Source organism: Opisthorchis viverrini (genome assembly GCF_000715545.1).
Source record: "Opisthorchis viverrini unplaced genomic scaffold opera_v5_189, whole genome shotgun sequence".
In the NCBI taxonomy this organism is placed as follows: Eukaryota; Metazoa; Platyhelminthes; class Trematoda; order Opisthorchiida; family Opisthorchiidae; genus Opisthorchis; species Opisthorchis viverrini.
In genome coordinates this window covers 496,924-523,916 of record NW_008751836.1, presented here as the reverse complement: position 1 = coordinate 523,916, position 26,993 = coordinate 496,924, and the positions used below count along the sequence as shown (strand labels likewise).

Sequence of the window (26,993 nt, the reverse complement as noted above, 5' to 3'; positions counted from 1 at the left end):
CCGTTTTTTTCTTTGTAATGAAGCTCAGTTATATTGTTCCTCGCTGAACATGACGGTTTTTCGTTCAACTATGGACAGTGGAAATCCTGTAAAAGCCTGTAGAAAAGGGATGCTTCGGAATGAATCTCTCCATGATTTTACAATCAATTTTCTTGTTACACGCTTCTCACTCAAGTGATTTGCATCGCCGTTTTCTTCAGCGTCTGTCCCTATCGTTCTGTGGCTTGAGTGGGTTGATTCAACTGGCCATCCATCGGAAGCTCACTGGCCTGCATTAGCGCCAGGAATGTTTGCTGTCTATGACTGCCGGCGTCTAAATGATTGCCGTCAATGTTCACAAAGTCTGTTTGGCTGCGCCTGGTGTCTGCTGGATGATCAATGTGTCTCTGCCGTCGGAATGCCTCAGGGAACACACTCTCCTGCTTTCTGTCCTGGTTCTTCTTTGACTGCAGGTGGAGACGACTCGACTGTCGTAGTGATGAGTACAACGGTAAGTCATTTCCACCATGATGTCGACGATTTGTATGTCGAATGGTGGCCGGATATCTATTTGATGGCATGCAGTTAATTTGTTGCTGGTATGTATTCTGCCCCAAGAACCATGTGTGGACAGTCGAAGGTGGTCTTACTCAAATTCCCGACTTCTGTTTTACTTCGGTTTCGCGTGCTCTCAAGTGCATGGTTAATATTCAACTTCTTTGATGGAAATAATTTGCTTGCGAATGAGAGGCTCTGGTGATCCCTAGATCTGGCATTCACGGTCTCCCAACTTACTATAATTGTATTTAGTTGGATTCCTATATTCTGCTAACATCAAGCTCCCCCACTCATTGTCCCTAACTCTTTCATCTGATTTTACTTCTGTTGAATTCTCCTGTCTTTAGCCCCTTTTTCTGGCTGGACGTGCATGCGCCGCGCTCAAGCTGTTTGAGATATCGGACAGCAACAGTTTTCTGCCTTTCGTCGTTACCAACTTGTCCTTGTTCACTACTGTTCTTTTCATTTCTGGACTTTCCGTACGGAGACAGCCGCTACGACACAGGGTCCATCTGCACTTGGTAGGCTCAAAACGGCATATTATTGGAGCGCACACTCACTGATGTGGTTGGACGATATGTGGCTTGGACTTGCTTTTCTTATGTATGAAATAACTGGGCGTTAACAAGGTATTGAGACCAACGATTGTGATGCTGATCTCCTGCTTCGGTTATCCAAGTGGCCAAGTGGCTGGCATAGGTTCGTCTACTCAGTGTTGCTTGCCCTCAGCAAAAGTGGTTAAATTCTGAATACCGTAGCTCTCTGGCCCCTCGGTGCATGTCTGCACGCAGACATACAGTGGAATTCCATGACAGGTCTTATTTTCAGGCAAGGGGGCGTGATAACTGGCTTGTTGCCAAATTGGCTTCTACACTCCGTACAAACACCAGTTCTCATGTGGCAGCCACATATCGCGTGATAGCGTGTGAAAGCATCAGTGCTGCCGGTCACGTGCGCGCGCATGCACTCATTAGAGTGAGTATAGTTTGGTTACCATGCTGACCCGATTCTACCTACTCTGTCCCGGCGGTCATTGTTCCTCCTGACTGTCCCACACACCCAGTCATCTCCACAAAGTAACTGATTTGCAGTACGCATGAGAACTTGGGATAAAAAGCGAGTTCATTCAGACGTAACACACTACTCATAATGTTGCTAAAAGTTTTCGGCAGCCCGCGACCGCTTTCACTCTTAGCGTTCACCAGTTCCCGAGTTTCCATCAGCCTCAAGTCCTTTTTCAACCCAAATTTCGACAAATACTCTGATTTGAACACGAATTCGGTTTTTGCTAGGCGACAACCAAATCCAGCTGAATCCCTCCTTCATGATAGTCCACTTCAACTGAATGTGCTGCACCGTGCAGGCTGATTTTTCAATTAGTTCAAGTAAAACATAGGGTCGACGGAAACTCGGAGATTGCACCTACCTGATGAGCCCCAGGAAGGGCGAAACCGGTCGTGGACTGTCGAAGAGTTTTCAGCAACTTCAACTGGATAATAGCGTACTGTGGTATGTCGAATATCGTATCAAGTGCAAAATGAGGCTGTCTGGTGCAACACATTCAATTGAAGCGTACCATCACAAATAGGAGATTCAGCTGGATTAAGTTGAGTCTCCTGACGGAAACCAAATTCATGTACAGATGAGACTATTTGTCGAGACGAGCTCTTCTGTTTTCAGTCCGACTGGCTCACCAAGACATGAACCTGATTATCATTTTCTGCATACTTCTACGTTTCTTAAGGCCAACCAATCGATTCCGAACCTGAATCAGCTTCAACAATGGCCGCTCATGGTACTCAATCGACCGACTTGTCACAAAGTTCGCGACTGTATATTTTTGAGTCATTCAGTGCGTTTTATAGAGGGAATCTTAATTTTCGCTTCCGGAGATACTACCCTTCTCTGAGTCTATCAACAGGTTATCTTCTTAAGATGAAGTACCGTTCAAAGGTTATATATTCTTGGTATCCTATTGAGTGTAGCGAATCTATTGTAGGACTTTTTCTCTTAGTAATTTCTTGGTATTAGTCACCCACTTGGTCCTATTCAACCTAGTCTGTCCAGTTTTTTTCGTCTCAAAAACACTGTCATCTACCGCGAAATTGGATAAAGTCGTCAAATATTGTCTTCGTTAGTCAAAATTGGACCGGAGTTAGGAAGATGGCCCTCTTACTCTTGTTGATCTGCGCTGTGTTCGCATTGTAACTCTCCATATTAGGCAAAGGGGCCTTGGATTCGTCCAATAAAGTGATCCGTTTTGAATGCAACAACGGCATGAACCTTCTAAAAGGATGATTATCGGTGCAGTACGACTGTTTGATTGGAGGACTAGCCAGTCGTTGAGCTGGAAGGTCGGGTCTCTTGTCAGACGTACGTATGTGCTGCAGGCCTCACATAGCGGGCGAATCACGTCGCACGTCTACTGTCTATTCAGTTTATTTGGTGACCTCGTCCCGTACTTGTTAAACCTGAAGTAAGCCTGTCTTGTTTAGGACGTTGTACTTCGGATTAGAGGTGCAACTATTTCGAAGCCAGCCGATGCAGATGGAGAATCCTCGCTGCATGGTTTTGACCTTTGGTCTACACAGTTTGCATCCCACATTCAGGCTTGATTGTTGGTTCCTCAGTATTTTCTCTATGTTAGACTTTTCTGTGGCCTGACTGTGATGAAATGTCTTATCAGTTGTTAAGTATATAGACGAAACAGTTTTCAGTACGTGTTTGAAACTAACATTGGTTTGTGCTTCAAAATGTCGGATCATTCCTGAGTAGAGTTTCATGGGGTGAATCATTTCATTGTATAATGTTTCGTCAAAATTCTTTGCATTTCGTTCTAGTGCAATTCTCCGGTGTTCTTGATGGGTTTGCAGCCATGTTTTAATCAGCATAGTTCTCAATGAAATTGCCAGACTATCGGCCCGACGACCACATCAGACAACCAGCAGTGCTTATTTTGACACACCGCTTTTGTTTCTCGTTTCTTGTGACTAAGAGGAGGACAACAAATGAACCATTCATCACACTTATGAATCAGTGGTGATCTGTTTGTCGAACAACCATTTTTGTATAGGATCTCACCATTTTTCTCCACAAAAGCTGACATCCCTCCTATGCAGCTCATAGTTTTTCACTCCGTTCCAGGGCCCTAAGTGTCCCAGTTTCAAGTCAGAAGAGGGACAACTTACCTTGCTGAGTGGTTCGACCCTTTCGGCCAAGTTCCGTGTACATAACATACGGGTAAGTTTGAGTTGTGATCTCGCTCATTGAATTTCAACGACATTGCACTATATAACTTGTTGGTGTAGGAACAGGTCTCGGAACGCTGTTGTTTAGCCACACAACCCCAGGGCCTTCAGACTTTTCTGCATGTGAACTCCTGTCCGTAGGACCGAAGTAGCGTTCCGAATGTTGTCTTTGAAACCTACTTACATGCTGCCTTCTTAGAGCATCTTCTTAAGGACATTCGATAGTGAAAAAACGTTTTGGACAAATCATTAGGCTTATTAACTCATACGGCAGAGGATTGTGAGGAACACAATCAACTCCCTTCGGGTGACAAATTTGTGTGACGTACAGAAGCGGTTATTCATTGTCATCATCATCTATCGTTGTGTTATATCCATTAAATATCCATAAAATACCAGTGAGGCAGAGGGGTATTCACACCTACGCGAAAGTGGAGCTTGATAAGTCACAAATGTGTTTGGAGTACGTGGGACTAAAGCAGAAATCCAAATTCGAATATCCACTGACGGGTTCTCTGTGCTCATGTTAGAAATGCTGTAAATTCCGTCAGAAGAGTGCAACAAAATGGGATGCGTCGATTCTACATTCATCAGGATTCAATTTGTAAAATCTGCGGTAAAATAAAGTCGGAGACGCAACTCGTTCAATAAAATAACCTGTTCTCTTATTCGGTGATGTCTCTACTTCAAGGACTCAATGTGGCTCATGGCAGGTGTCTTGGAGAAACGGTCATTGCACCATTAAAATGCCTGCTACTCTTCTGGTGAAGTCCTACTCACCGCATTCTCACCGAAATGAAACAGTGGAATTGGGTGTCGTACGCTCTTACCTGGCTAACGATTTGGTCCATCAGTGAACTTACCGTCAGATTCTAACGGGTATGATAATGATCGCCGTGTTCAACCGTCCTCTGTACGTTTCCTGCTGCATTACGGATCGCACTTGATCGTACGAAGCTCAGAACTGAACCCTCAAACAAGGTCTGGCCGGGTGTGTAACCTGTAACCAACCCCTATGCAACCTCGGTGATAATACCCTGTGCAATCTATCCCTTTCACGCTACAGTCTCTGAAACTGACACACTCCGTCCGGGCTGTGTCTTTGATCGAAAACGCCGGAATGTCAAACAATGAATAAATTGTGTGTTAGTGATTGGAATGCTCGGTGAATTCAGATTCCTAGAAAAGAAGTTTCTCGAAAGCTCCTTCACAGTGGACCATTCGACAACCCAAACCTTCATGGCGTTGCCTCATGGCGGTTTCCTCATCAGTAAGCGCTTATAAGCTGGACTCCAATGTCATCAATGATTACATTGACTCGTTTCAAATATACCCCGGTGAACCTGACAGTGCTTACCGTATAAGATCCGACGTCCGTATCAGGTTCAATCCTCACAGTTAGCTCTCCTGAGCAACTGTAACAGATAATCAGCAAGTTTTCAAGACGCACTGCATTGACTAGAGTACTAGGGCGAGAAAACTTGACAAAAGTAAGCGTAACGTATTTGACCAGTTTGGTTCAAAGCTGTGAGAATGGCGCCAGGTCTGTTAATTTGGCGACCATCAATCACCTTGTGGTTAACAACACATACTCCCAACACTTAAGAAACAATTAAGACGCGACGCCCGAATGATAGTCACATACTGTCAGACCACACGTTGATACGTCTACGGCTGGGCTGTTCACATGATAATTGCAGAAATTGTAGTCGCTGAGGCTAAAGCCACAGGCGATACATAACATACACTTGCACGTGCCAAGCTTATACTTCAGTTCGCTACCAGGCGAAGTACATGTTCTTCAGAACGCGTAAACACTCCATCTTCTAGTGCTCTCAGAAATTGAAGCACTATTTGGGTGAGACCGGTCACACTTTAGCCTTTCCGAAAAAGTGAATGGCGTCGAAAACCTGAACAGATCACAACATTACAAATTATTGACAACTGTCCATCAAACAAAGCCTTCCAAGATATATCATCTGCACTGGTCCATGGTGGAGGGTGGAGCATCCCATAATCTATGATGCTTGCGTTACCTGTGACATTAAAAGTGAAAGCACCTGTAGGTCATGGTTATGACACGGGCGTAAGTGAATGCAACCAACCCGTTAGGTTTTGGTATATTAAGGAACTCCATCCAAGGACTTACTCTTCCGAATATCGAGGTAGAACGTTGTTCGGAATGTCTCGGGAATGCTTTTTGCTCTGGTAAAGGACGTGTTAAATACTTTTGTCCAATTAAAAACGGGTTTATCGTCGCGCGTATCCTTTGTCGGTTGATGAGTAACCGAAAAAAGAAGAAAGAAAGTGTTCAGCTGTAGCACCTTTCCGGTGCCTAGCTGCCATGCCATCCGAAGAAGCACGAGGGCTGGGATACTGCCAGGTTGCCCAAGCCTAGACAGGGGAAGTCGAGAGGCAGAGGACCACGGATCTTCCGGTCAGTAAATTCGCGCTCTAACAACTTGGGCCATCTCGCCCCCATGAGCAACCGAGGTCGTTAAAACCCCCTTGTATGTCGCTAGACATAGTTTACAATTAATGAATGATGACTGGCGTTCATATCATGCTGGCTTAGTGGGTTCATTTGGTCGCATAATGGTTACAGAAAGATATGGTGACTAATTTAGGGCCAATACATGCGCTCACACATTCAAGTTCATAAAACTGTACATGGCCTCTCAGTTCGTGGTCTTTGACGAGTAAAGCTCGGTACAGTCTGCCTTTTCTAGTGAGTATATATCGACGGGTTCCTGCATGGCATACCGGAGGATCAGCCTATACATTCCTCTTGGATTTTTGGAATCGCCATGAGTGTCCTACTTTTAGGAGTCCCATAGATGTATCCTTCTAATAAGGATGACTTTCTATATTCTTATTATAATGAATTATGGATTGCGGGAACTGTTTCTCTCTGAGATCATCCTTAGATATTTCTTCTAAAGATGTAGTCCTGTATTTGATCAGAATAGTGGAGATTCACTTAACGGTTGTGCACAACTGTCCGGATGAAGCCGAACCAATCTGTTCTGAAAAGCCAAGCAGCACTGCTTAGCTGTTTTGTCATTCTTAAGATCATTGTTTCCTTCGTCTTGACCATTCTGATCACCAGATTTCTACAGTTTTCCAACCGCATCTCACGTGACCCCATACAAATGGCGCACCTGCTTATGGTGGCATTGGGGTGAGGATGTGGCTGTGTTTGTTTGAATGATCCCAAACAGATTAATGTGCATTCCCTCACACCGTGTCCAACGAGTAGTACTTTCGCACACGAAGTATAATTAATCACAAACTGTGAGAAGCTGGAATCGCTGATCTCAACATTTTGACAACCATTGACATTAATCATCTTGACACTGTTCATTGAACTGGTCATTTCAGATTAATGACCTCTTCTTTACCGAATTTCTCTGACCAGTAATGTTGTTTTGTCCTCTTCAGAGGAGTAGCCTATTTTTGGGCAGGTGTCTCCCACAGCAAACTTTCTGTCACTTGAGGAACCACTTCCATTGTATCAGCAAAGCTCCCTCGGCAAAGACCAAGAGTCGTCGACACTCACTTTGCATCCTGTAACCAGACGCGTATCAGGCTGCTCGCATTATGGGCGTGTTTATACCTGAGTTGGTTTGAGGACCTTGACGATGAGTTTAAGGTTTATGACAGGCAATAGTACATAAATCCCTTGAAGCTCACTCACAAACTATATCATCCATAAGGACGAATCGTCATGTTCTTGTTATGCGGATGTTCCGTTTAATTTTAGGGTTCCGGAGGGTTTGTCTACAGCGAACTACTTCTTGGCTATAGTTTTGGAATTCCTTTCCGCAGAACCGACAAACATAAACGAGATTAGTTCACCCGTCATTGCTTTAACCGTTAGAATTGTGGACACGTATCCCTGGAGACTCAAGATCAGAATGATTGTGAATGCTTTTCCAATCTACCATTGTATTTCATCATCACAAAGGGACTGGAGCTTGTCCTGGCCTAATAGTGTGTGCTGCTCCGTGAGCTACTGAGCTATGCTGTGGATTGTCTTTATGACAGTTTTTCCTATCAGGCTGGTCAAAGTTTATAGATTTAACTAAGTCTACTGGCTTTCAGGGTGACGCGTTTCAGCGCATTTGTCAGCTTATGCCCTTGAATTTGGACAATTCTGTTAATCTTTCACTGGCGACAACAGCATTCAGGCCTTAGTTAATATTATGGTCGGGAGCCCCGGCTATCTAGGTTGTAGTGGCGTGACGGTATCCTTTCTCACATGCACTTTGAACTTCACAAATAAAAGTCTGGTCATTCCAAATCGGTCGTTGCTTGATACCATCAAGTCGGTCACCCTATTTGCTCCCCAAGCAGGCCGAACAAGTGGAAACAAGTTACTGCTAACATCCTCTCCAACTTGACTCCCACTCTTTCATTGTCCTTAGCTCCAGTCATGTCATTCGTGCACTCGGCACTAATCAACGGTGTGACACCGTTCGATCTTTTTGGCCTGCATTTCTTTTTTTCATCTTTATGGTGATCAATTATTTTCCTGCATTTGCACTGGATTTATGCGGATAAGCTATCTGGCGAACATCATAGAACCAGCTCGATCACATACCCGCGTACTCGTCGTACTTTGGTTGTGGCTGCCCGTCTCGGGGTCTCCATCCAGGGAGACGGAAATGACCGGCGCAGCTGAGTTTGCTGGTAATGGCTTTGTGTGACAAGAATACACTCATATCCTGAGTGGTTTGACTAGGATCTGACAAGGCTAGAAGCGACATTAAGCAGACCACATTGTTCACAGGTCAGGTCGTGATGTTCGGCGACGTCCCCAGTCAGTTTATCCCTACCTTGAATTGTGTTTTCTTGATACCTCGGTCAGTGGAATATGATGACCCTTTTCATTGCAGACCGTTCATGTGACCTGATCGGTGCTTTTTTCTGAGCAGGAAATCCCTGTTCTAGTGGATCGACCATGTTCCTAGTTTTGTGTAATGACGGAACGAACCTCAAGTCCAGTAATCCTTTATTTAAAAATACGTTTGTCCGCGCTTCATGCTGCTCCCCTCCCTTACTCGAAATATTATTCTCACAACTGGCAACAAACATAGGTTATTACTGTGAGGCTAAATGCTTAATCTGTTCGCCTAATCTTACTAGCTGATTAAGGTGTTCTGCTACCTTTATCTACAAACCATCCTCGTTTGCTGGTCATTCACAGGTTCTTTTTTGGATGGTTTGCCTGGTTGTTCTCAAATCGGCCACCAACTAAAGAACATTTTTACCACAAGTTGGTAAATATAAATTCTACCGATTATCATACTCCTCTTGTTGAAAGTAACCCATGATTGGATGAATTAACCTTCACATCGTCGCTATGTAGACCGATGTACATCATAGTCGGTTTTCGACCCGGTTAAGTTTAGACTAAATTGTGGACATCTTGGTGTTTTCTATGCTTGCACTATAAAAAATTGTAGGTTTTCACTGGCCCTTAGGAGAAAGCGTACGCGACGACTGATTGTTAGGTGAGTTTAGTGGATCATGACCAGGCTGGATTTGTCCGCGATAGAGTAAGCTTGCGTGGTATCATGGGAATTGGAAAGACATCCGGGGGCAAGGTAACATAATCTATTTTACTTACAGTGCGGCTTATGACTGCGCGAATGAGGACGCACCTGATCTACGGAAGTACTCCCAGGAAACAGCTAGCGAAATCTCTATGGTCCCATTAATCTTTGGCGTCACTTTACAGTGACCATTATGTCAGCTCCGTAGTGTCCGGCGATTTCTTTCCGACCGAACTAAACCACCTTCGCTTCGCTTCTGAGGAATCGAACCATCTTATTTCCCGTCACATGATCGTCCAAAGGGTTGACCTTGTCAGTTGGATAGCCAGCAACGCAGCCAAGTGTTTATTGAGCAACTGAGCTCACTCTTGTTTGAGATTTTCCTGGTTAAATTCTCGCACCACGGTACGTATCATGATTTGCAGTATTAAGCCCGAGCCATGGGACCACTCATTTGTACGGAAAGTTGAATGATCTTGCTTATTAGACGATATCAGGTATGCGCAGAGCCGTTTAATATCCTTGCTCAACAAGGTTATACAGAAGTCAACTACCGTGACGAATATTTTTCGCATTTCCCCATTTATGGTCCATGGTGATGAATAATGGGGTCGAAATTGTCGTATTTCCCTGTAACTTTTAGAGTAATAGCATTTCGCTCATTAATCCAATGATCTAGTTCACAGAACCCTCTAGGAAGATGGCCTCTATCCAGGGAGGAGACCAATTTTTGGGGTAGGACTCCACTTCCAGAACAGACAATACTGACCGTAATCCTCCCCGATGAAGGAAGGATTTTATGGAAAAGACTTCATACTAATCAAATTTGAGCACTATTCCATTTAATTATGTTTGTTATTCAACCGTTCTCTCCCTCGAAATAGCAACCGCTAAAACACTTTTCCTGTTTGGACGGATGTACCAATCAAAGGGTGATTGCTTCCTACGACGCTTCCGAGTCTACTGTGATTTGCCATATTGAAAAGGTTAGCGACTTTTCATTTGTTTTGCTGAATTGCCCACTTCCTGTTTTTATTTCTATCTGGAACCCCTATGTACCCTATATTCGCTTGCGAGAAAGATTTTAGAAAGTTTTGAGGAAGGTTTTTTCAGAAGATTCGTAATCTCGGATTTTGTCATCTTATCTCCAGTCACGAAGAGACTGGACCTTACCGTGGTGTGACGGTTTGCGCACCTCAGCGATCCATTGAGCTATACTGGAGAGTGTCCCGCGACACTCACAGAGTCTCTCATACCAGGTTGGTCAATGGTTAGAGGTCTGACGAACACAGTCTCCTGGCCCTCCAGGTTGGGGGTTGGAACATGTGGCGACTTGTTCCGTAGAAATGGTAATGCATTTGCATTTCCCGCCAAACACCGCTGCCTTGCGGTTAGGCTTTTGAGCCCAAGGCTTTGGTTGATGACCCTAATCGTCCTCCTGTCTAGGTGTGGGCGCCCTGGCAGTATCCCAGCCCTCGTACAACCATGACCTACACAACTAACAATATTCTCATGCCACATCGGCCGTCATCTTATCTCATTACGCTGTTCTGACCTTAGACTTTTCGTTTAGTTACTCTTCAACACTCAGTTCACCTCTGTCTTATAGCACGCAATTTTTTTTACTCCCCCTTATTCTACTCGTAGTCATAAGTCGTGTTTGGAAGTGTTGTGATTATGTAGAATGCAACGCTTGCTCACACGTCTACTCAACACACTGTGTCCGGGTTGTGAAGCGCAACTCGTGACTCAAGAGGTATTCAATCTCCGACTGGTTAGCTTGGTAGGCTTCGTCGAGCAAACATGTGCCTGGGGGAGACCGTATTCGTTGAACCGTATGCATTGATTGGTGCCTTTGCTGTTATTATCAAGTGTGCCAGTAGGATAAACTCGATTTTTGTGTGCTCAACTAACCGTGAAGTCGGGACCTCAATGCCCATAGATGAAGGAATCCATGAACCGTGATTTCAGGTTTTCCGTTTGTGCCATACTACCGGAAAATTCATCTTACGTATGACGTCTGTAGGCGTATAGGATTGGCTACTTTTGGCAAATAATTTGAATACGCACATGCTGTCAGGTTCCCAAACACAAATGTCCGCTGCTCAGCATATTTTGCACTCACATAAGGGTTACAACGTGGACCTCTCTCTGCAGGTTCACCTGCTCAATCTTCAGGATCTAGTTTTTGCCGTCGCTAGGCAAATTCTGGTTACATGTGCTGGCGTCTGTGTTTCTCTGAGTTGCAGTTGCCCACTTCGTTGTCCGTCAGCGTCCCTCCTTTTTTCAAACAACATGGACTGAACTGGAGAATGAATTCCCGATGATTCCGTTCACCACTGCTATCCCAGGTATTTCCAACTTTCCTGGGACATCTAGTTTGGGTTTTGAGTGCCATCGACCGGTTTCCTATGGCTTTCAAAACGAGCTAGACATTCTTGTTGCGATGCTTCCTTCGTGTTTCCACACAACCTGGTAGAGGAACTTCTTTATTTACCAAACCGAACCTTTGAATAGGTAGGGAAATGAAGGAAAACTGTGGTCCGAATTTAAAAAATGCTCCCTGGGATGTAGTTGGTAAATCGTGAGTATACACGTGATTTTTTACAGATTGTCCTTGACACGCGTTTGGGATCGATGCACGAGCAATTTCCTGGATCAGCAATCTCTCGCTCAGATGCTGTCACTCACTGTAACTTGGATATTTTCTGGCATGGCCAGGACAGCCGAAGCGAGGAGGGGCACCGAATGGTAAATGAGGACAATGTCAGTGGTAAGTCTTCATCATAGTCTGGCTTTGTGTTTGACCTGCACAGCTGGGGATAATAGAACCCGGTGTACATCCGTTTTTGGGGAGCTTTAACCTTACCTCGTGTAGCGTTATTTTATTGCATTGACACACCAGAACCGTGGGTCAACTTGGCCCACAGGTGGCTTTGGGATACTGAAATTAGTTTTACATGGAAAAAGGTGAGGCAGGGGCCCATCTGGTAGAAGGATCCGTTGATTACAGACTGATAAAATGACATCCTAATTTCACTCCGTTCATTGTAACAGCGGCTCTCCACAGGTCTTTTACGCCGACTATGTTCAAACCATCTCCCGGTCGAATAATTCATTCTTTGTAGTGTTTGCGCAAACATTGCCACCAGGTAGGTTTTCAAGCCGATTTTGCTGGAACGTGAGTTTTTTCGTCTTGGCACTAAATGTAAAACAGCTGCATGGAGCAAAGTTCCGCTTCGGTCTTGGTCCGAGTGGAGTCTATATTTTTTGCAGGCTACATAGCACGACGGTTGTAATTCTTTTCTCCAAGCGAACTACAATGTTGCCACTAAACGTTGTATATGTCAGGTGCTGTTTTGTTTTGGCAGCTAGTTCAGTATTTCCCCGTGTGGAGAAATGTCCCAAGAGTAGGCATTCTTCTTACGGAAACGATTGTAATGACATGAAGGTTTTCCTTTATTACCCTGCAAAACCCGAGTTGCAATACTTTCTCGTTATTCGAATATCTGACCCATTCCCAAGAAGGAGGCTTTACGGTGGGCATTCTGTAAGCCTTAGTTCAAGTTTTACTATTATTTAGAAGTCACTTTTAGTGGTTGATGTCATCTGCGCTGCTGGTCACACTATGCACAATCGATGAGCCTTTCTTGGCCAGATTGAACTTATCTTTGGCGATTATGTAGCCTAGGATAGACGGTGAAGCTATTTGTTTAGGTCGAGTTTACGTATGCATGATAAATTGTCTCGTTTTATGGTTACTATTCAGGTTTATCTAAGTGACACGGAATCATTCGCCTGGCATTACCCTGACGATAGGTTTCAAGGGCCATTATACATGTTCACCGATTTGAACTGGTCTCTCAGTCAAACGAATTGGAGTTTTCCATCATCCAAAATACCCCCAGTATGTAGTGTATGTGACCTGGTTCTTGATAACCGACCCACCCACCAGGAAACGCTTCAGCTCGTGAAAATTCTTTTATATCTTGAAGACTTCTACCCTAGGGATGAAGCACACTATTCAAAGTTTCATTTTCCACATATTTGTCTGTAATGCACTTTATCCATGCGTCTATCAAGTCGGCTGGATTGCATTTTCCTGCAGCTGCGAAGACATTCCTTCCAAAGTATTAGTGGTCAGTCAGTGGTACTAGCCGGTGTGGCATGGTCAGGAGCAAAAGGTGGTTATGAGGATGTGGAGAACCCAGCAGACTAGATTTTTGTGCCTTAGACAATATATCAACTAGCCTTGTGGCTTGCGTTTGGAAAACTTATGCTGAAGACCTAGAACTGGTACTGTTCGAGGCTAACTATATCAGAGATTCTTGATTCGTTCTTGCACCAGTCGAGCCGGCTTGGGGTCCTGGACGTGCGTTGACTTTTTACTATCTCTACAGGATTCATTGGGTGTGATTGCCTTGTATTTTACTTTAATCTTGTCGACCTTTTATCCAGCTACGATATGTCCTTATATGGGATGGGGTACAGTGGTGTAGTACGGTGACTAACATCAATTACATAAAGTGGGCCAATCGACTTGGATGGATGTTGCATCTGTTTCCTATATAACCCGATAATTGTAATTTAACAGTTCATTTCCGTTCTGGTTGTTCCGCAAAAGGTCGGTATCCAAGTAAAGTTTATCATCAGGCACTGATTCAGACCTATTTCGAAGGCACCATCTTCCTTTATACTCATACTAAATCTTGATCGTACGTTTCGGTGAATAGTTTGCGAGAATTTGAAATCCACTCATGATCAAACCAACTAACTTTTTTCTCTATTCCTTTTTGCTTCGACTGATGCCCGCTCAGTGGAGGTGTATACTTGTGAATGGCTGGCGGAATTCTGTGATGTTTGTTTGACCCTACCTCCTCGCTTTGGATGTGGCTGGTGTGTCGGTTCCCATTACAGCATGTGCAGTACTCGGAACCAGTGCTTGGACCAATCAAACAGTCCCATCCTATTGTCATCGCCCAGTCCACGATCTTGGTTACATCTAGACGACGTGTGCCCGGATCCTCAGATCACATCAGTACGTTTATGGCGGCCTTGCCGTGCGCTACAAAATGTGTGGCCTAATCATTTAGGTTTGACTATTTTCACGTCTGTTTCGTACCGTGATTTTTCTTTACTTAACGAATGTACCTTCTGTTGCACGAATACGGCACCTTCGGAATCGTGGTAACTGTCGCGAAGCTTGTGGTGAGTTCTGAAACCATTTTCAAACCATCCAGCAGCGAAGCAATCCAAACATGAGGGTTAGTAATGATCCTTTGAATTGACTTAATACGCGGTTGAACCATGGTGGATAAAGCTGTATATGGCATCTGAGGCGAGAACAACTTGCCCGTATTCACGATACGCTTTTAATATATCATCCCCTTGTGAAAAGGCTTTGATTGAAGTACACTTCACTCTATAAAATGCGGGCTATCTTCTAACTTCCGATTCTGGATTTGTGATCAGTGGGGTTGTTAATCACTGTGGCGTGACAAGCATGATATCACAAACCATAGTTATGTCATCGACTCGGTGAATTCGGGTTTTGGCTATCCTTAATCCGACCGCCTTCCACTAGTCACTTGCAGTGTTCAGTGTGGCATTCTGAGTCGTTCCCCAATTCGCTCTGATTAGCTCTGTGTGTCTGGTGTGGGTCATGCGTTTCTGTATGTCGAAACGTGAAACGTTGTCATCCTATTCCGCTGTATATGCGAATGCCGCATGTGGACTAGTATTGTCCACACTTATGCTGTCTTAGTATGACTGAGTCTCATCTGAATCTGGTTACTAACATGCTGTTTACTGATTGTCACCATTGCTAAGCTCAACTCGGCATCAGAGCCTAAATTTCTGAACTGACATTTTGCTGACCATGATTTCCCAGAACTCTGTCGCGCCTCTTATTTGAACCTGAATTTATGGGAAACCACAGGTTTCACTCCATCTTGGTCGTTTCGCGATACTCAGTAGAATGTCTACACAGTGGCCATTCTAGAACTGTCGCTTTCATCCAACTCATGTAGCCATCCTTATGGGATCAGCTTTTACAACTCCGATGAGACAGACTAAGAATAAGAATATCCTCAGGCCATCAGCTAAGATACGTGTAGTACCAGTTGGCCTGATCACGCGTCACTCATCGTAAAGCATCCTTATTATACTTGAAGGAAAAGTTGAACTTTTTACGATGAACATCTCTTCGACCGTGCACAGAAGTATCCGTGGGCTCTGGTCGTTTCTCCGCACTTCGTTTGCAGGCTATTGCTTTTGTTCGATGCTTTATGGTTGTATTTTTTCTGCTTTTGCGAATGTACATTACTTTGACCCTGACTGATTACGAAATAACAATAGAAAGAACAGTTTTTGTTACCATGCATTTTCAAATAGACGGGGTGTCACGTTCCTGCAGAGGGATAACGAATGAACTTCAGGAAACTTCAGAGCGCAAGTAAATACTGTCGAGTATATATGCGGTGGTAAAGGAATGCGGCATGTTTATTGAGAGGAGGAAATGTTTCCCACCTATTTTTTCCAGCCTTTCCGTTCTATATGATCACAACACTACTACATCTACATGTACATGTGCTGCTTTCTTGGGTGTTTCACCTCATTCCCGACAACATGAACCTCAGCCCCCAACCCCTCCGAATGTAGTAATACAGACTCTTTTCATTTGAAACAGAACATGTCTGTTGTTGATAAAGTCAAGAAGAATACAGTTAACAATCCGCAAACTATATGTTAAATCCGTTTTCCCCCTGTATGTGTGTGGCGACCCGCGTTTTGTCGTGTCGGTGCTTCTGATGGATATGGTAACAGGCTAATTTCGCGTTTTCATTTCTACCACACACAGCATTGGCATTCCGTTAGTCGGAACTCCTTTTTTTCACCTGTTCACGTACACTAGTTGAACTTTTCAACCATTAGGCTTCCCAGTTTTCGGTTGGCTAAATAACTTAGTTTTTCTCAATGCAGATATTTAAACAAATCATCGTGTTGTTTTGTTTTCCACACAGATTTCGCCATTGAATGGAACATTAACTGGTCGAACTGTTTTGCACATTGAGGGTCGGAATCTTGGTCGTGGTTTTGGTGATTTAGCAGGAGGTATTTACCTACAAACGCCACGATCTGTGCCGTGTGCCATCCTTTCCGCATCTTACAATCATTCCCGAGCATTTGACTGCCGCCTTTCGTCCGCCGATTATCTCACATTGCCCGCCAGTGGTCGTTTGAAGGTTGTCATCAGTGAACACCGATTTCAGGTACTTTGAAACTGGTGGTGTTTCTATTGGGTTTTGGGTTAATTTCGAACTTGAGACTTTTACTTTTCGTTTATCCCTCGTTTGTAACCAATGTCATCAACCCCAAATCTCACCGGAGAAATTTACAGGCTGGAATGAGACAAGAGTCTCAGACGAAGCAGTTGGAAGTGAAATTTGATTTTCTCATGCTAGGGATTTGTTAATCTTGTCGTGCCTGAGTTTTTTGTGATGCTCAATAGCTGAATTGTACCACCGCCAGTCAACATTCCTCCTCTTAGCAAACAAACCTTTTTTGAAAGGAACCCCAAATCCCTTCAATAGCGTTTTTGGCGTCTCCTCAAAAAAAAGGGTTTTTGGGGGCTTTTGTTCTACGCATTAGGTTGCTACACTTTTTGGTCTGTGGCCTCTTCTGTACTGCAGAATCTCTTTGAAGGGTTAGCTCTAGATTTTCTTGGAAACAGCGACGTACCATGTACAACCCTCTCAGGAACTGCCTTTATACTTAGGGTGTAGTATATACACTTTAGGGTATAAAAGTGCGTCGCTGTCTATGTTTCTATCTTCAAACGAAAAAAAATAGGATGGCTGTGACCAGTTGTGTACAACTGCCATGTGAGACCAGCTTTCCAAGGCCACTAGCTGGAACTGAATCCGCTACAGAACCCTACTTTTGGCGAACTATCCAAAATCACATGTTTGGCATCTACTCTCTCGTACTATTGTTACGAGATTGGTCAAGTAGGTGGCATTCTCGGTCATTATTTGGATCCCCGGAGCGCCTTTCCTCACTGAGTTGTCATCGGTCAGATTCTTGACGAGATGTGGATGTCTCATTGAAGGATTGAAGATGTAAAATATGGGTTTCACACAAGTGTACTTTAGTTTGCGCTGCAAGTTATGGCTATTCCCGAGCCACTTTGTCATTTTTCACACCCTTTATCACTTCAACTAAAGGATATTGATGACAAACTCTCCAGTCTGTTTGTTTGATTTGTTCGAATCAGTGCCTTCTTGATACATGCACCTAATATTTTCCTCGCAACCTGCACACAATAGGCATTGTCTCCCGTTTTCCGGTTTCTCAAACCTGAGATTACCGAGGTTAGCCCAACACGAGGACCAATAGCTGGGGGAACGCGATTACGCCTCACTGGGAAGAACTTAAATGTTGGAGCCAAAAGATTCGTCTATTTGGAACGTAACAAGAACGGAGTTGATGAGAAGAATGGTGAACCTTTGGAGTTATCGCTTCCCTGTGATATTGAGCGGTGAGCCTCGTTTTGTGATGAACGTCCAATTTGTTACTGTTTGCGGTTCTGCTAATTTTAAATTTTCATCATAAGTGATGAGAAACACATTCTGAAACCATCCATATCAGCTTCGTATTTTGAAATGCATTAAAAACTCGTTTTCGGTGCCTTCCAACATTGACGGAAGGACTGAACAGTATTTTCCAGCTTTCTAGCTGGTTTGGCTAACTATATTCACGAGACAACTGGTTTTACGTCCATTGTTCAATGATCTATGCCAATTTCCCGTATATCTGATACAGTATTGTTTCTGTAGAATGTCTTGACAGAAATTAATAGAACATGTTCATTTTCAGGAGGTGGTCGCATTCCTGTAAGGTGACTGTTGTAATGGATGCTTATATACATCCATACGACTGTAGTATACAGGATTTGTTAATGGAGTCAGCTCCTTTCTGAACAAATGTGGAATAATAATCTTCGGATTAATTCCGTATGCCAATCCAGTCTCGTTTCGTGTGATTGGAACTACTGGTATTGCACAGCATATGAAAATACACGCTTAATAATATCATGTCGACTTTACTTGCAAACCTTTTCACACGATTGACCAAAGCGCAAAATCAGGTTGGCGTATTCCTCCAAATCGTGACTTGTTGCTTCCTCTGAGGTTTTGGTTCGCGCGTACTTTTGGGGAAAATGTATCAAGTGGGAAACTAATTAGGGTTTTCCTTAGCTCAGTTCGCAAGCGAGTTGTTTCTCCAATTTAGATTTTATTTAGTTTAACGTGCAACCACTACTCCAGTATAACTATTACTGAAAGCTTCTGGTACATTTTCTTATTAAGAAAGTGACAGAGATCATCGATAGAGATCATCATGGCTAGATATCGCATTCAGTAACAAAATATACGGGGACAGAATTAGATCAGTTTTTCTCTTCTAAAATGTCACTTGCCGTCCAATACGGTGCCTGTATTACTTCACTTAAAAAACTGTCTACATGCGTCAGAATCCAGTCAGGTACCAATACTCCAAATGACATCCTACAAGTATTCGGGGATTCAGCATGAAATCATTTCTACGAGCTGCCTTGTTGATGTTGATCAGTTTATTGCATTGACTCACCGTGGGATGAAAAGCCGATCGACCGAAAGAAACTCAGGCACATCCAGTTGGCAAGCACTCAGGTTGACGGTAGCTGACAGTTGCGACCTAACATTTAAAAGCTCTGCCGTAATCAGTTTGTGCATGTTGCTCTGTTTCATTTATTCTAGGGAGTCTGATCAAGTGATCACCTGCCGCACACGACCGCTACCCCTGACCGTGGTTGAAAGCATGAACGATAGGAACGGCGCTTGGAGATTTGAGAACAGGCAACATTTTGGGAACTTCGTGGATGGAGAGGAGGAGGAAGAGGAGGCTGACGAGGGCCATTTTCCAATGTCCATTCAATTACACAACGATATGACAGTAACAAACCCGTCTACACCGGTCAAATTCATTTACTCTCCCAACCCGCACATCGATGCAGTTGAGAGAGAAAATGTATTGGCAAGGTAAGCATTTTCGGTTCTGCATGCAGAACAGACTAGATGCGAAAAGTGCTCTGTTTATCCATAACTGCGTATTCTTTGATTCGCAGTGAATAATAATAAAACTGTGGTTCCGTGGGGAGATCAACGCTTTACACATTTCTCGCCCTCATTCTGTCCGCGGAGTGATTGTCATCAGTCCTCGTGTGAGCCATGGAGAGGAGCAGATGAAGTCTTTTGTTTATTGCCTTTCGCATAAATGTTTCCATTCGTTTCGCACATTGGGCTAGTTCGGACTGCAGGTTCGTTTTATATCTTCGGAACGACTACGCCGTAAATCCATTTTGTCAGCTTGTCTGTCGATAGGTTGCCATATAAGGGCCTACCTGGTTCTTTTTACAACATTTCGCGCATACAGACATAGTTTCGCCTTATGTATTTAGTTGAACTACTCAAATTGGTTTGTGGTCCGAAGCTAGGCTTCGGTTTTATTGCAGCCCTGTGGGAAATATGGCCGGTTAACGGACCTTGTCTGGTTTATGGGTCACACTCGGTAACACAGCATGTCAGTTGTACCTCATTCGATATTGAGCCTGTAAATTTGTTCCTAAAATCGGACGGCCCATGGTTTTTCGGGTAACTTTCCGACAAGAGTTTGAACACCAATTGAATTTAACTTAGTCATGGCCTGCGTGTCCGTTTCGATCCTCGCGTGGTCGCCTAAATTCCGAGCATGACAATAGTGGCACTCGACCGATGCACCGCCAGTTTCACACTCAGCGGTCCAGGCGCAAACGCTTGGTCGTCGTTATGCGAATGTCAAGTTCCACAAACGTGCGCATGATGCTATGCTGTTGGCCCAAGACCACAATATCGTGACACCAAACTTGATCGAATTCAAAGTGCACTTTTCGGAAATCGAATGTGTGAACTTTTCCCCGGTATGATGAACTATTAGTATATTATACCAAGGAAATATCTCCGATGTTTCGAGTTTAGACCCAATTGGACCCGATGACACTATAAACATTCGGTTGAAGGACATCACAGGCCATTCCATTTTTCTAAGCAAATGCTTGACTCCACGTATGTTTTCTATGGAGTTTAGAATCCGTCAAATTTTACCGAGTGTCTTACAGATTCCGTTAAGAGGCTAGAACGTTTTTTATTGAAGATTGTTGTTACCGGACTTGAACCCATTCGAAAATTTCAAGTAATACAATCCGACCTGAGCCAGAAAACACCCAGAGACATCTGATGCAGTGTCACACGTAGTTTGACCACGGTATCCCTGTACTCGTGTTACTAGCCATAAGCAGCCCATGCGAAAGTGTGTAACCTGTGACCTGGATGGACTTCCACTGAATATGTGGTACTTGTATGTAGCTCAGATGAAGAATAATTCACATGATGAGTAAAGTTTGCTGTGAATTCGTCACTCGATGAGCCATTCAACGCGTTTGACCGCGCGATATGGATTCTTTGCTTGAAGGACGAATGGCGCTATATCCTGTCTAAGTGCGGCCTAATTACAGTGATCAGCTGGTCGTGTCGAACGGTTAGATGTTCAGACTACGCGCGGGAGTTGGAAGTTCCAAACTTTTAATTTTCCTGAGATGAGCACCACTGACTATGTTCAGTAAGGACGAAACAGTCCTTTGTTGGTTCTCGATTTTTCGGCACTGACTTATTTCACTTGTAGGACGGATCCAAGTTGGAAATATTTAAATCTCCTCACACTACTAATATACCTGTTGACCGAAGCATTCTTGGATGAACTGACCAAAGTCATCCCGTCCTTTGGTATGCACTTTGCACCTACAAAGTGTAAGGTCATGCTTGTGGACGTGCAGTCACTGAACACGCCCCTTACAATCCAGGAAGAGGTACTGGAAGTTGTGGAGCGTTTTACGTATCTTGGAAGTTGTATTAGTTCTGATTGTAGTGTGACAGATGAGGTGAATGCACGAATCTGCAAGGCTCGGGCCGCGTTTGCTAACTTGAGACACCTATGGCGTCAGAATGGTTTATCCCTGAATCTGAAGGGACGTGTGTATCAAGCTACAGTACGGGCTGTTTTGTTGTATGGCTGTGAGACTTGGCCTATTCGAGCAGCGGACCTGAGACGTCTTCAGGTGTTCGACAATCGTTGTCTCAGAACCATAGCTCGTGTGGGTTGGTGTCGGCGAATCCGTAACGAGGCAGTTAGAAAGCGTGTTTTCGGTTGTGTAACGGGTACTTCCATTGAAGAATGTGTCCAGCACCAGAAGCTGCGTTGGTTGGGACATGTGTTACGTATGCCGAACCATCGTCTGCCGAAGAGAGTACTGTTTTCCATGCCCAACTCGGAGTGGCGTAAACAGAGAGATGGCCAACCCTTGACTTGGCAGAGGAGTATGAAGGAGATTACGAAACGCTTGGGTGCTGTCGGTGCTATTCGCCTTCTAGGATGGGGACCGTGTGATCCCCACTGGGCCTGGTTGGAGACACTACAAGAAATGGCTGCCAACCGATGTCAGTGGCGTTCTTGCAGTTAGTTTCTATCCAGATTGCCTGAGTGAATGTGTGGAGGCACCGTGTGGTGGCACCACGGAATGATTGTGTTAAGCTAGCACTAAGTCGCTCTCCCGTCCACCTTTATTCTTTTCTTTACAATAAGGCTTTCAAATAAGTCATGATTGTACCGCACTGAAGCATCGGTATTGAACACTGATGTCATGCTGTCGATGATGATGATGATGATGATGATGATGATGATGATGATGAAGCATTCTGATCATTTTTACTGCCTGTTGGCGCTTTTATATGGAACTAACTCCTGGTTGTTGGTTCTTGCTTTTTTTCGACCTACAGTGCCGGGACGAGCATTCGTGTGAAAGGCAAATTCCTATTTGTCATCGAAACCCCCCGTATCGTGTTCTACTTCAACTGGTCTGAACACAGCTCTGTGAGTATCTAACTACCAGACGTATGATAGGTAGACAGTCTGCTTAAACGCCGGCAGTAGCGTGGTTTTAAAACCCACACTAGAAACCCACTAGAAACGTTTTCAATAACCAATCGGTTGACTAGTTGCTTCTTACCACTGTTTCTTATGTTATTTCGTTACATAGCTTCAATAGTCTTCTATCTTGTTGGTATATCATTTCTCGTCTACGGTCTCATGTACCATTTTTCAAGATGGTCGATAGCTAACTGAGGGCTTCGAGTCAATGGCCCTCGTTTACTAGCTTCCCTAATGGACCTAATAGTCAATTTCTTCGTCAACAGGCTGAATGGTGATAAAACCGAAACTGATAAACTAACTTGGCTCTTGCTGGTAGCCCTCGCTGCCCGCTTCTGAATGCTGATCTCGATCGTTACCTGTGCCTCCGTACATTCATGAAATCGCGCTTTATGTGGGCGAATTAGTGATATTGTAACATACTACTCATAGGGTTGGTGAAGACTCCTCGACAGTCCACCATCGGTTTTTCCCTACTTGGGGCTCATCAGATAGGCACAGTCCTCCAATGTCCATCAATATTGCGCTCTGCTTGATGAAGGACATCGTAAACGAGAGATTCACCTGGGTCTCCCTGAAAACCAAATGGTCGATAGCTAACTGAGGGCTTCGAGTCAATGGCCCTCGTTTACTAGCTTCCCTAATGGACCTAATAGTCAATTTCTTCGTCAACAGGCTGAATGGTGATAAAACCGAAACTGATAAACTAACTTGGCTCTTGCTGGTAGCCCTCGCTGCCCGCTTCTGAATGCTGATCTCGATCGTTACCTGTGCCTCCGTACATTCATGAAATCGCGCTTTATGTGGGCGAATTAGTGATATTGTAACATACTACTCATAGGGTTGGTGAAGACTCCTCGACAGTCCACCATCGGTTTTTCCCTACTTGGGGCTCATCAGATAGGCACAGTCCTCCAATGTCCATCAATATTGCGCTCTGCTTGATGAAGGACATCGTAAACGAGAGATTCACCTGGGTCTCCCGTGAAAACCAAATGGATATTCAAGTGTGTGCATTTCGCCAGGTTAACCGAAAGGTCACGTTAGCCAGAGAGTGGTTGTAAGTGCATACCACCGATTGTTCAGTGGTGATTCAGGCCAGAATTCCCGATGTATCATGAAGATGGTCTATCCCCAATTTGTTTGCCGCAGTATGGAGCGTAACGGCACTGTTGTGGCACAGTTCCTGAATGGTTGGTACCTTATGTATCAAAGCAACCGTACTTAGTCGGAAGAAAATACAAATAGGATCGGCACGCGTCATTTCTCATATCTACGTGGTATGCTAGGTGGACGTGGATTTCCTCTAGTCCTCTACTAGGTCGTGTAAGTGTGCTACGATATCTAGGCGTTTTTTTTCATAAAACGCCGATGAAATCAATAACAAGACCCAAAATGAAGGTTGCTGCATCGGTGATGACTCCAATTCCTAAAGAGTGCTTCATACCGCACTCTGGGCACCGGTTGAATGGTATATCGATGGCAGCCAAAGGGGATGCTGAAGCTGAGCAAACACAAGGTGCTCACATAAGCTAACTGAAATACTTCAGCACAGACTATCTATGCTATTGTCCTTTAATCAAGAAAATCCAAAGGTTGGAGGACATTGCTACGGCAGATGAAAATGTAGACTTTGGTTGGGCTGTTCGATGGAATGTCTTTCCATTCGGTTCTGATGTCATCTGGCTTATTGAAGTATCCCTTTCTGGATCTAATGGAGCTCCGCGATTGATTAGGCCGTACAAGAAATGTCTGGTTTCAGTTTTCTCGCTGTTTTCACCAGGCGCAGCATTTACTACTTGGAGTCGTCACCCATATAGCCCCTGATGAAGATGTGGCAGCCGGCACACCATGTGGGAGACCACGCTTTTGAAAACCTGTCTGCCACTGTGGGATAATTACTGGATATCGCGAAAGACTTTCGTTCATTGACGTTCAAGGATATTACTTTTCAGGATACAACACGCTGTGTACCAGATGTATAGGCATTATCATAGGCACCAGCAGCACCGTACAACGATACTAATTAATTTGTGTAAAAGGTTACAGAAAGACGTCCTACAACACCAGTAATCACTCAGACAGTATCACTGGTGAACGTCATATATTTCACATATTTCACACCATATTTCACACCCTCAGGTCAGGCGCAATGAAGGTCCCATGGGTAGATTGCCGCACGTAAGATCATCCAGCTCTCCAAACAGGCACATATAAATCGTTACGGTCGCATTCAGCTGTAGCGCCCTGTCGGTCACTTGCTGCCAACGGAAGGAGACACGAGGGCTGGGATACTGCCAAATTGCCCAAGCCTAGACAGCAACAGTCGAGATGCTGAGGTTGGATTCGAACTACATTTCTTCCTGTCCGTAAGCTGGTGCCTTAATCACTGAGTTCGGTCACCTCTGTGGCTTTTCGGTATATGAGGGTCGCTTTCAAGTGCTCGGGCCTCTTCTTCGTTGCCTTCCTTATCAGGTGCCCTCTAGGCCTCCGCCATATACCGTGCGATATCTATTGTTCATAGCTTCTCCTATCTGTCGGAAACTTTTTCAGTTTTAACGGATGCCATCCGTCAAATAATTCTGAATGATTTGTTATGGTACAATTGCGCCGTACTGTGTAGTGTAAAAATTGGTTACAAAGCTTCCTATGTACATCATTATTTCGAGCGTGGTGGTCAACAAGGCCGATCATCCAGTTCCCTTAGTAGATTACTATCTTGGACAGTTCTGTCATGGTCGATGTATTTTTTTATTCGTAATACATCTTGTTGTACGTTGATCTCCTGCACAGCCCTGTATGTATCGTCAAGACGAGGGTCTGAACTGCATCAGTCCCACAATAGGACGTCACTTGGAGGTTTCACGTTTCGATATTGATCCTGGCCGTCTACAGCTCTCGGGATTGTTTGGAAACCCAAATTCGTCCACCTTGCTGTCCTTTCCTCAAACCGCTACTGTTCGAACCAACGCATCCACAGAACTGCTAAGTGATGTGGAACTGAATCTAAGAAAAACAGCGATGCAGTCGTTGCGGAAGTCAACAACTGAGTGGCCATCTAGACTGGCTTTCGGATTTGTGCTGGATGGAGTTAATCAATTACGAGTCTATGGGTCATTGCAGGTCAGTTGCCGGTTATGTAACTGTTGGCTCAACCGATGTCTTACGTTTTGTTGTTGCTATTGAAGCGCTTTCTGCAGTGCTCCAGGAGTGCACAGTTCTCGCATCGGTCGATTATTTAAATTGGACTGATCTTTTTCAAAACCTAACTCACAGCGCCAAAAGAGTGCCTTATGTGCTTGAACCTCCATTAATACACTGATTACCGAATACCCGGTTACTTGGATGCTTCCTTTAAACGTATCGTAAACAATTTGCCTCTTACATTGCCAGGTCGGTCATCGCATACTGGGAAACACTAGCTGTGAAAACACGATATTACCTTTATGGATACACTTAAGAAGAATAGCCCGTTGGGCAGCAACAGTTATTAGGTTTAGGGGTGTTACGAGAAAGAGTTAGTGTTACATTTGTGATTGTTTAGGTAGGATGATTCGAATACTTTCAGTGTACAGTCTTTCGCACTCGTTAGAATTACCTACACAAAGCTACTCTGCGGTTATTGTATGAGCTTGTTGGTCGCGATCCCTACGATGCCCCGCATCCTAGTCCCCTAATTTCGTTCAACTGGAGTAACCACTCTGATCCGCAGCTCGTATCAAACCGCCACTCTAACTTCACAAATCGCCTAACTCAGCACCCATCGCCTCAAACATCAGTGTTGTACTTATGGAGATATAGGGTGCGTGTTTATTTATTTATTCAGTGAAATGTTTTGAACTATTTATGGCTGTATCCTCAGGATGTGTTGAACCTATGTATAATTGTGGGATGGACGGGCCATGCGCCGAGTCAAGTGCGCGTGACTGTCATGAAGACAATGTACTTTCCCATTGAGGGACCGTGTGGCTTAGCAAATTGCATTCACGGGAAATCTCCCCATGCACGACAGGACTTTTCAGTCCTGTCCACGTAAATGCTGCAGAAGTACGTACTCCCTTTGTCACATCAGAGGCAATTTGCATTCGTCTCGGCGAAGTCACAATCAGGTGGCAGGTGATAAACAGCCAATTAACCCACCCCGGCTACCAATATTTGGGCACATTCAAGTAACAATCATTTTGTGACAGTTTATCTTCATGTCAGAAACAGAAAATCGACTGAATCTCGTGGTCTTTAAATGCCCAGTTAGAAATTAATTTCGTGGGTTTGAAAAAGCTCAGGATCGTTGAAATGCAATGCTTGAGCTGGCACAGCCGGTAACAGAACTCATAGCCCATAAGCATATTTCAGGTTTCCAAGTATCCCCACTGCTTTCTTACCCCTACTTTGAAGTTCAGCGAACGCAGCTTTGCATTTGCCAGTTCATTTGCTTTGCGTCCTAATGGTTTAATACAATATTTCAACGATCGAATTGTGCAGTCAGGTCACTTGACAAAAAAGCGCTCTATAACCTGACTGAAAGATGTATCTCAGGGACAGCACCACGACGAAGTTTTAGCAGTGTTTTGGAGAATAGACTTGGTAGGGT

General features: G+C 44.3%; 1 protein-coding gene across 1 annotated transcript in view; it reads left to right on the top strand.

The window, feature by feature from the left end:
* T265_07647 (hypothetical protein) overlaps positions 1–26,993 on the top strand; it is a gene marked incomplete at both ends in the record, with an annotated part of 86,038 nt that overhangs the window by 35,430 nt on the left and 23,615 nt on the right. The window contains 10 exons of the mRNA XM_009173220.1: positions 201–490; positions 3,682–3,777; positions 10,228–10,329; positions 11,954–12,116; positions 14,161–14,381; positions 16,366–16,614; positions 17,671–17,882; positions 19,141–19,422; positions 22,252–22,345; positions 25,196–25,525. Coding sequence (XP_009171484.1) covers positions 201–490; positions 3,682–3,777; positions 10,228–10,329; positions 11,954–12,116; positions 14,161–14,381; positions 16,366–16,614; positions 17,671–17,882; positions 19,141–19,422; positions 22,252–22,345; positions 25,196–25,525 — 2,039 coding nt within the window. The remainder of the gene's footprint in view (positions 1–200; positions 491–3,681; positions 3,778–10,227; positions 10,330–11,953; positions 12,117–14,160; positions 14,382–16,365; positions 16,615–17,670; positions 17,883–19,140; positions 19,423–22,251; positions 22,346–25,195; positions 25,526–26,993) is intronic.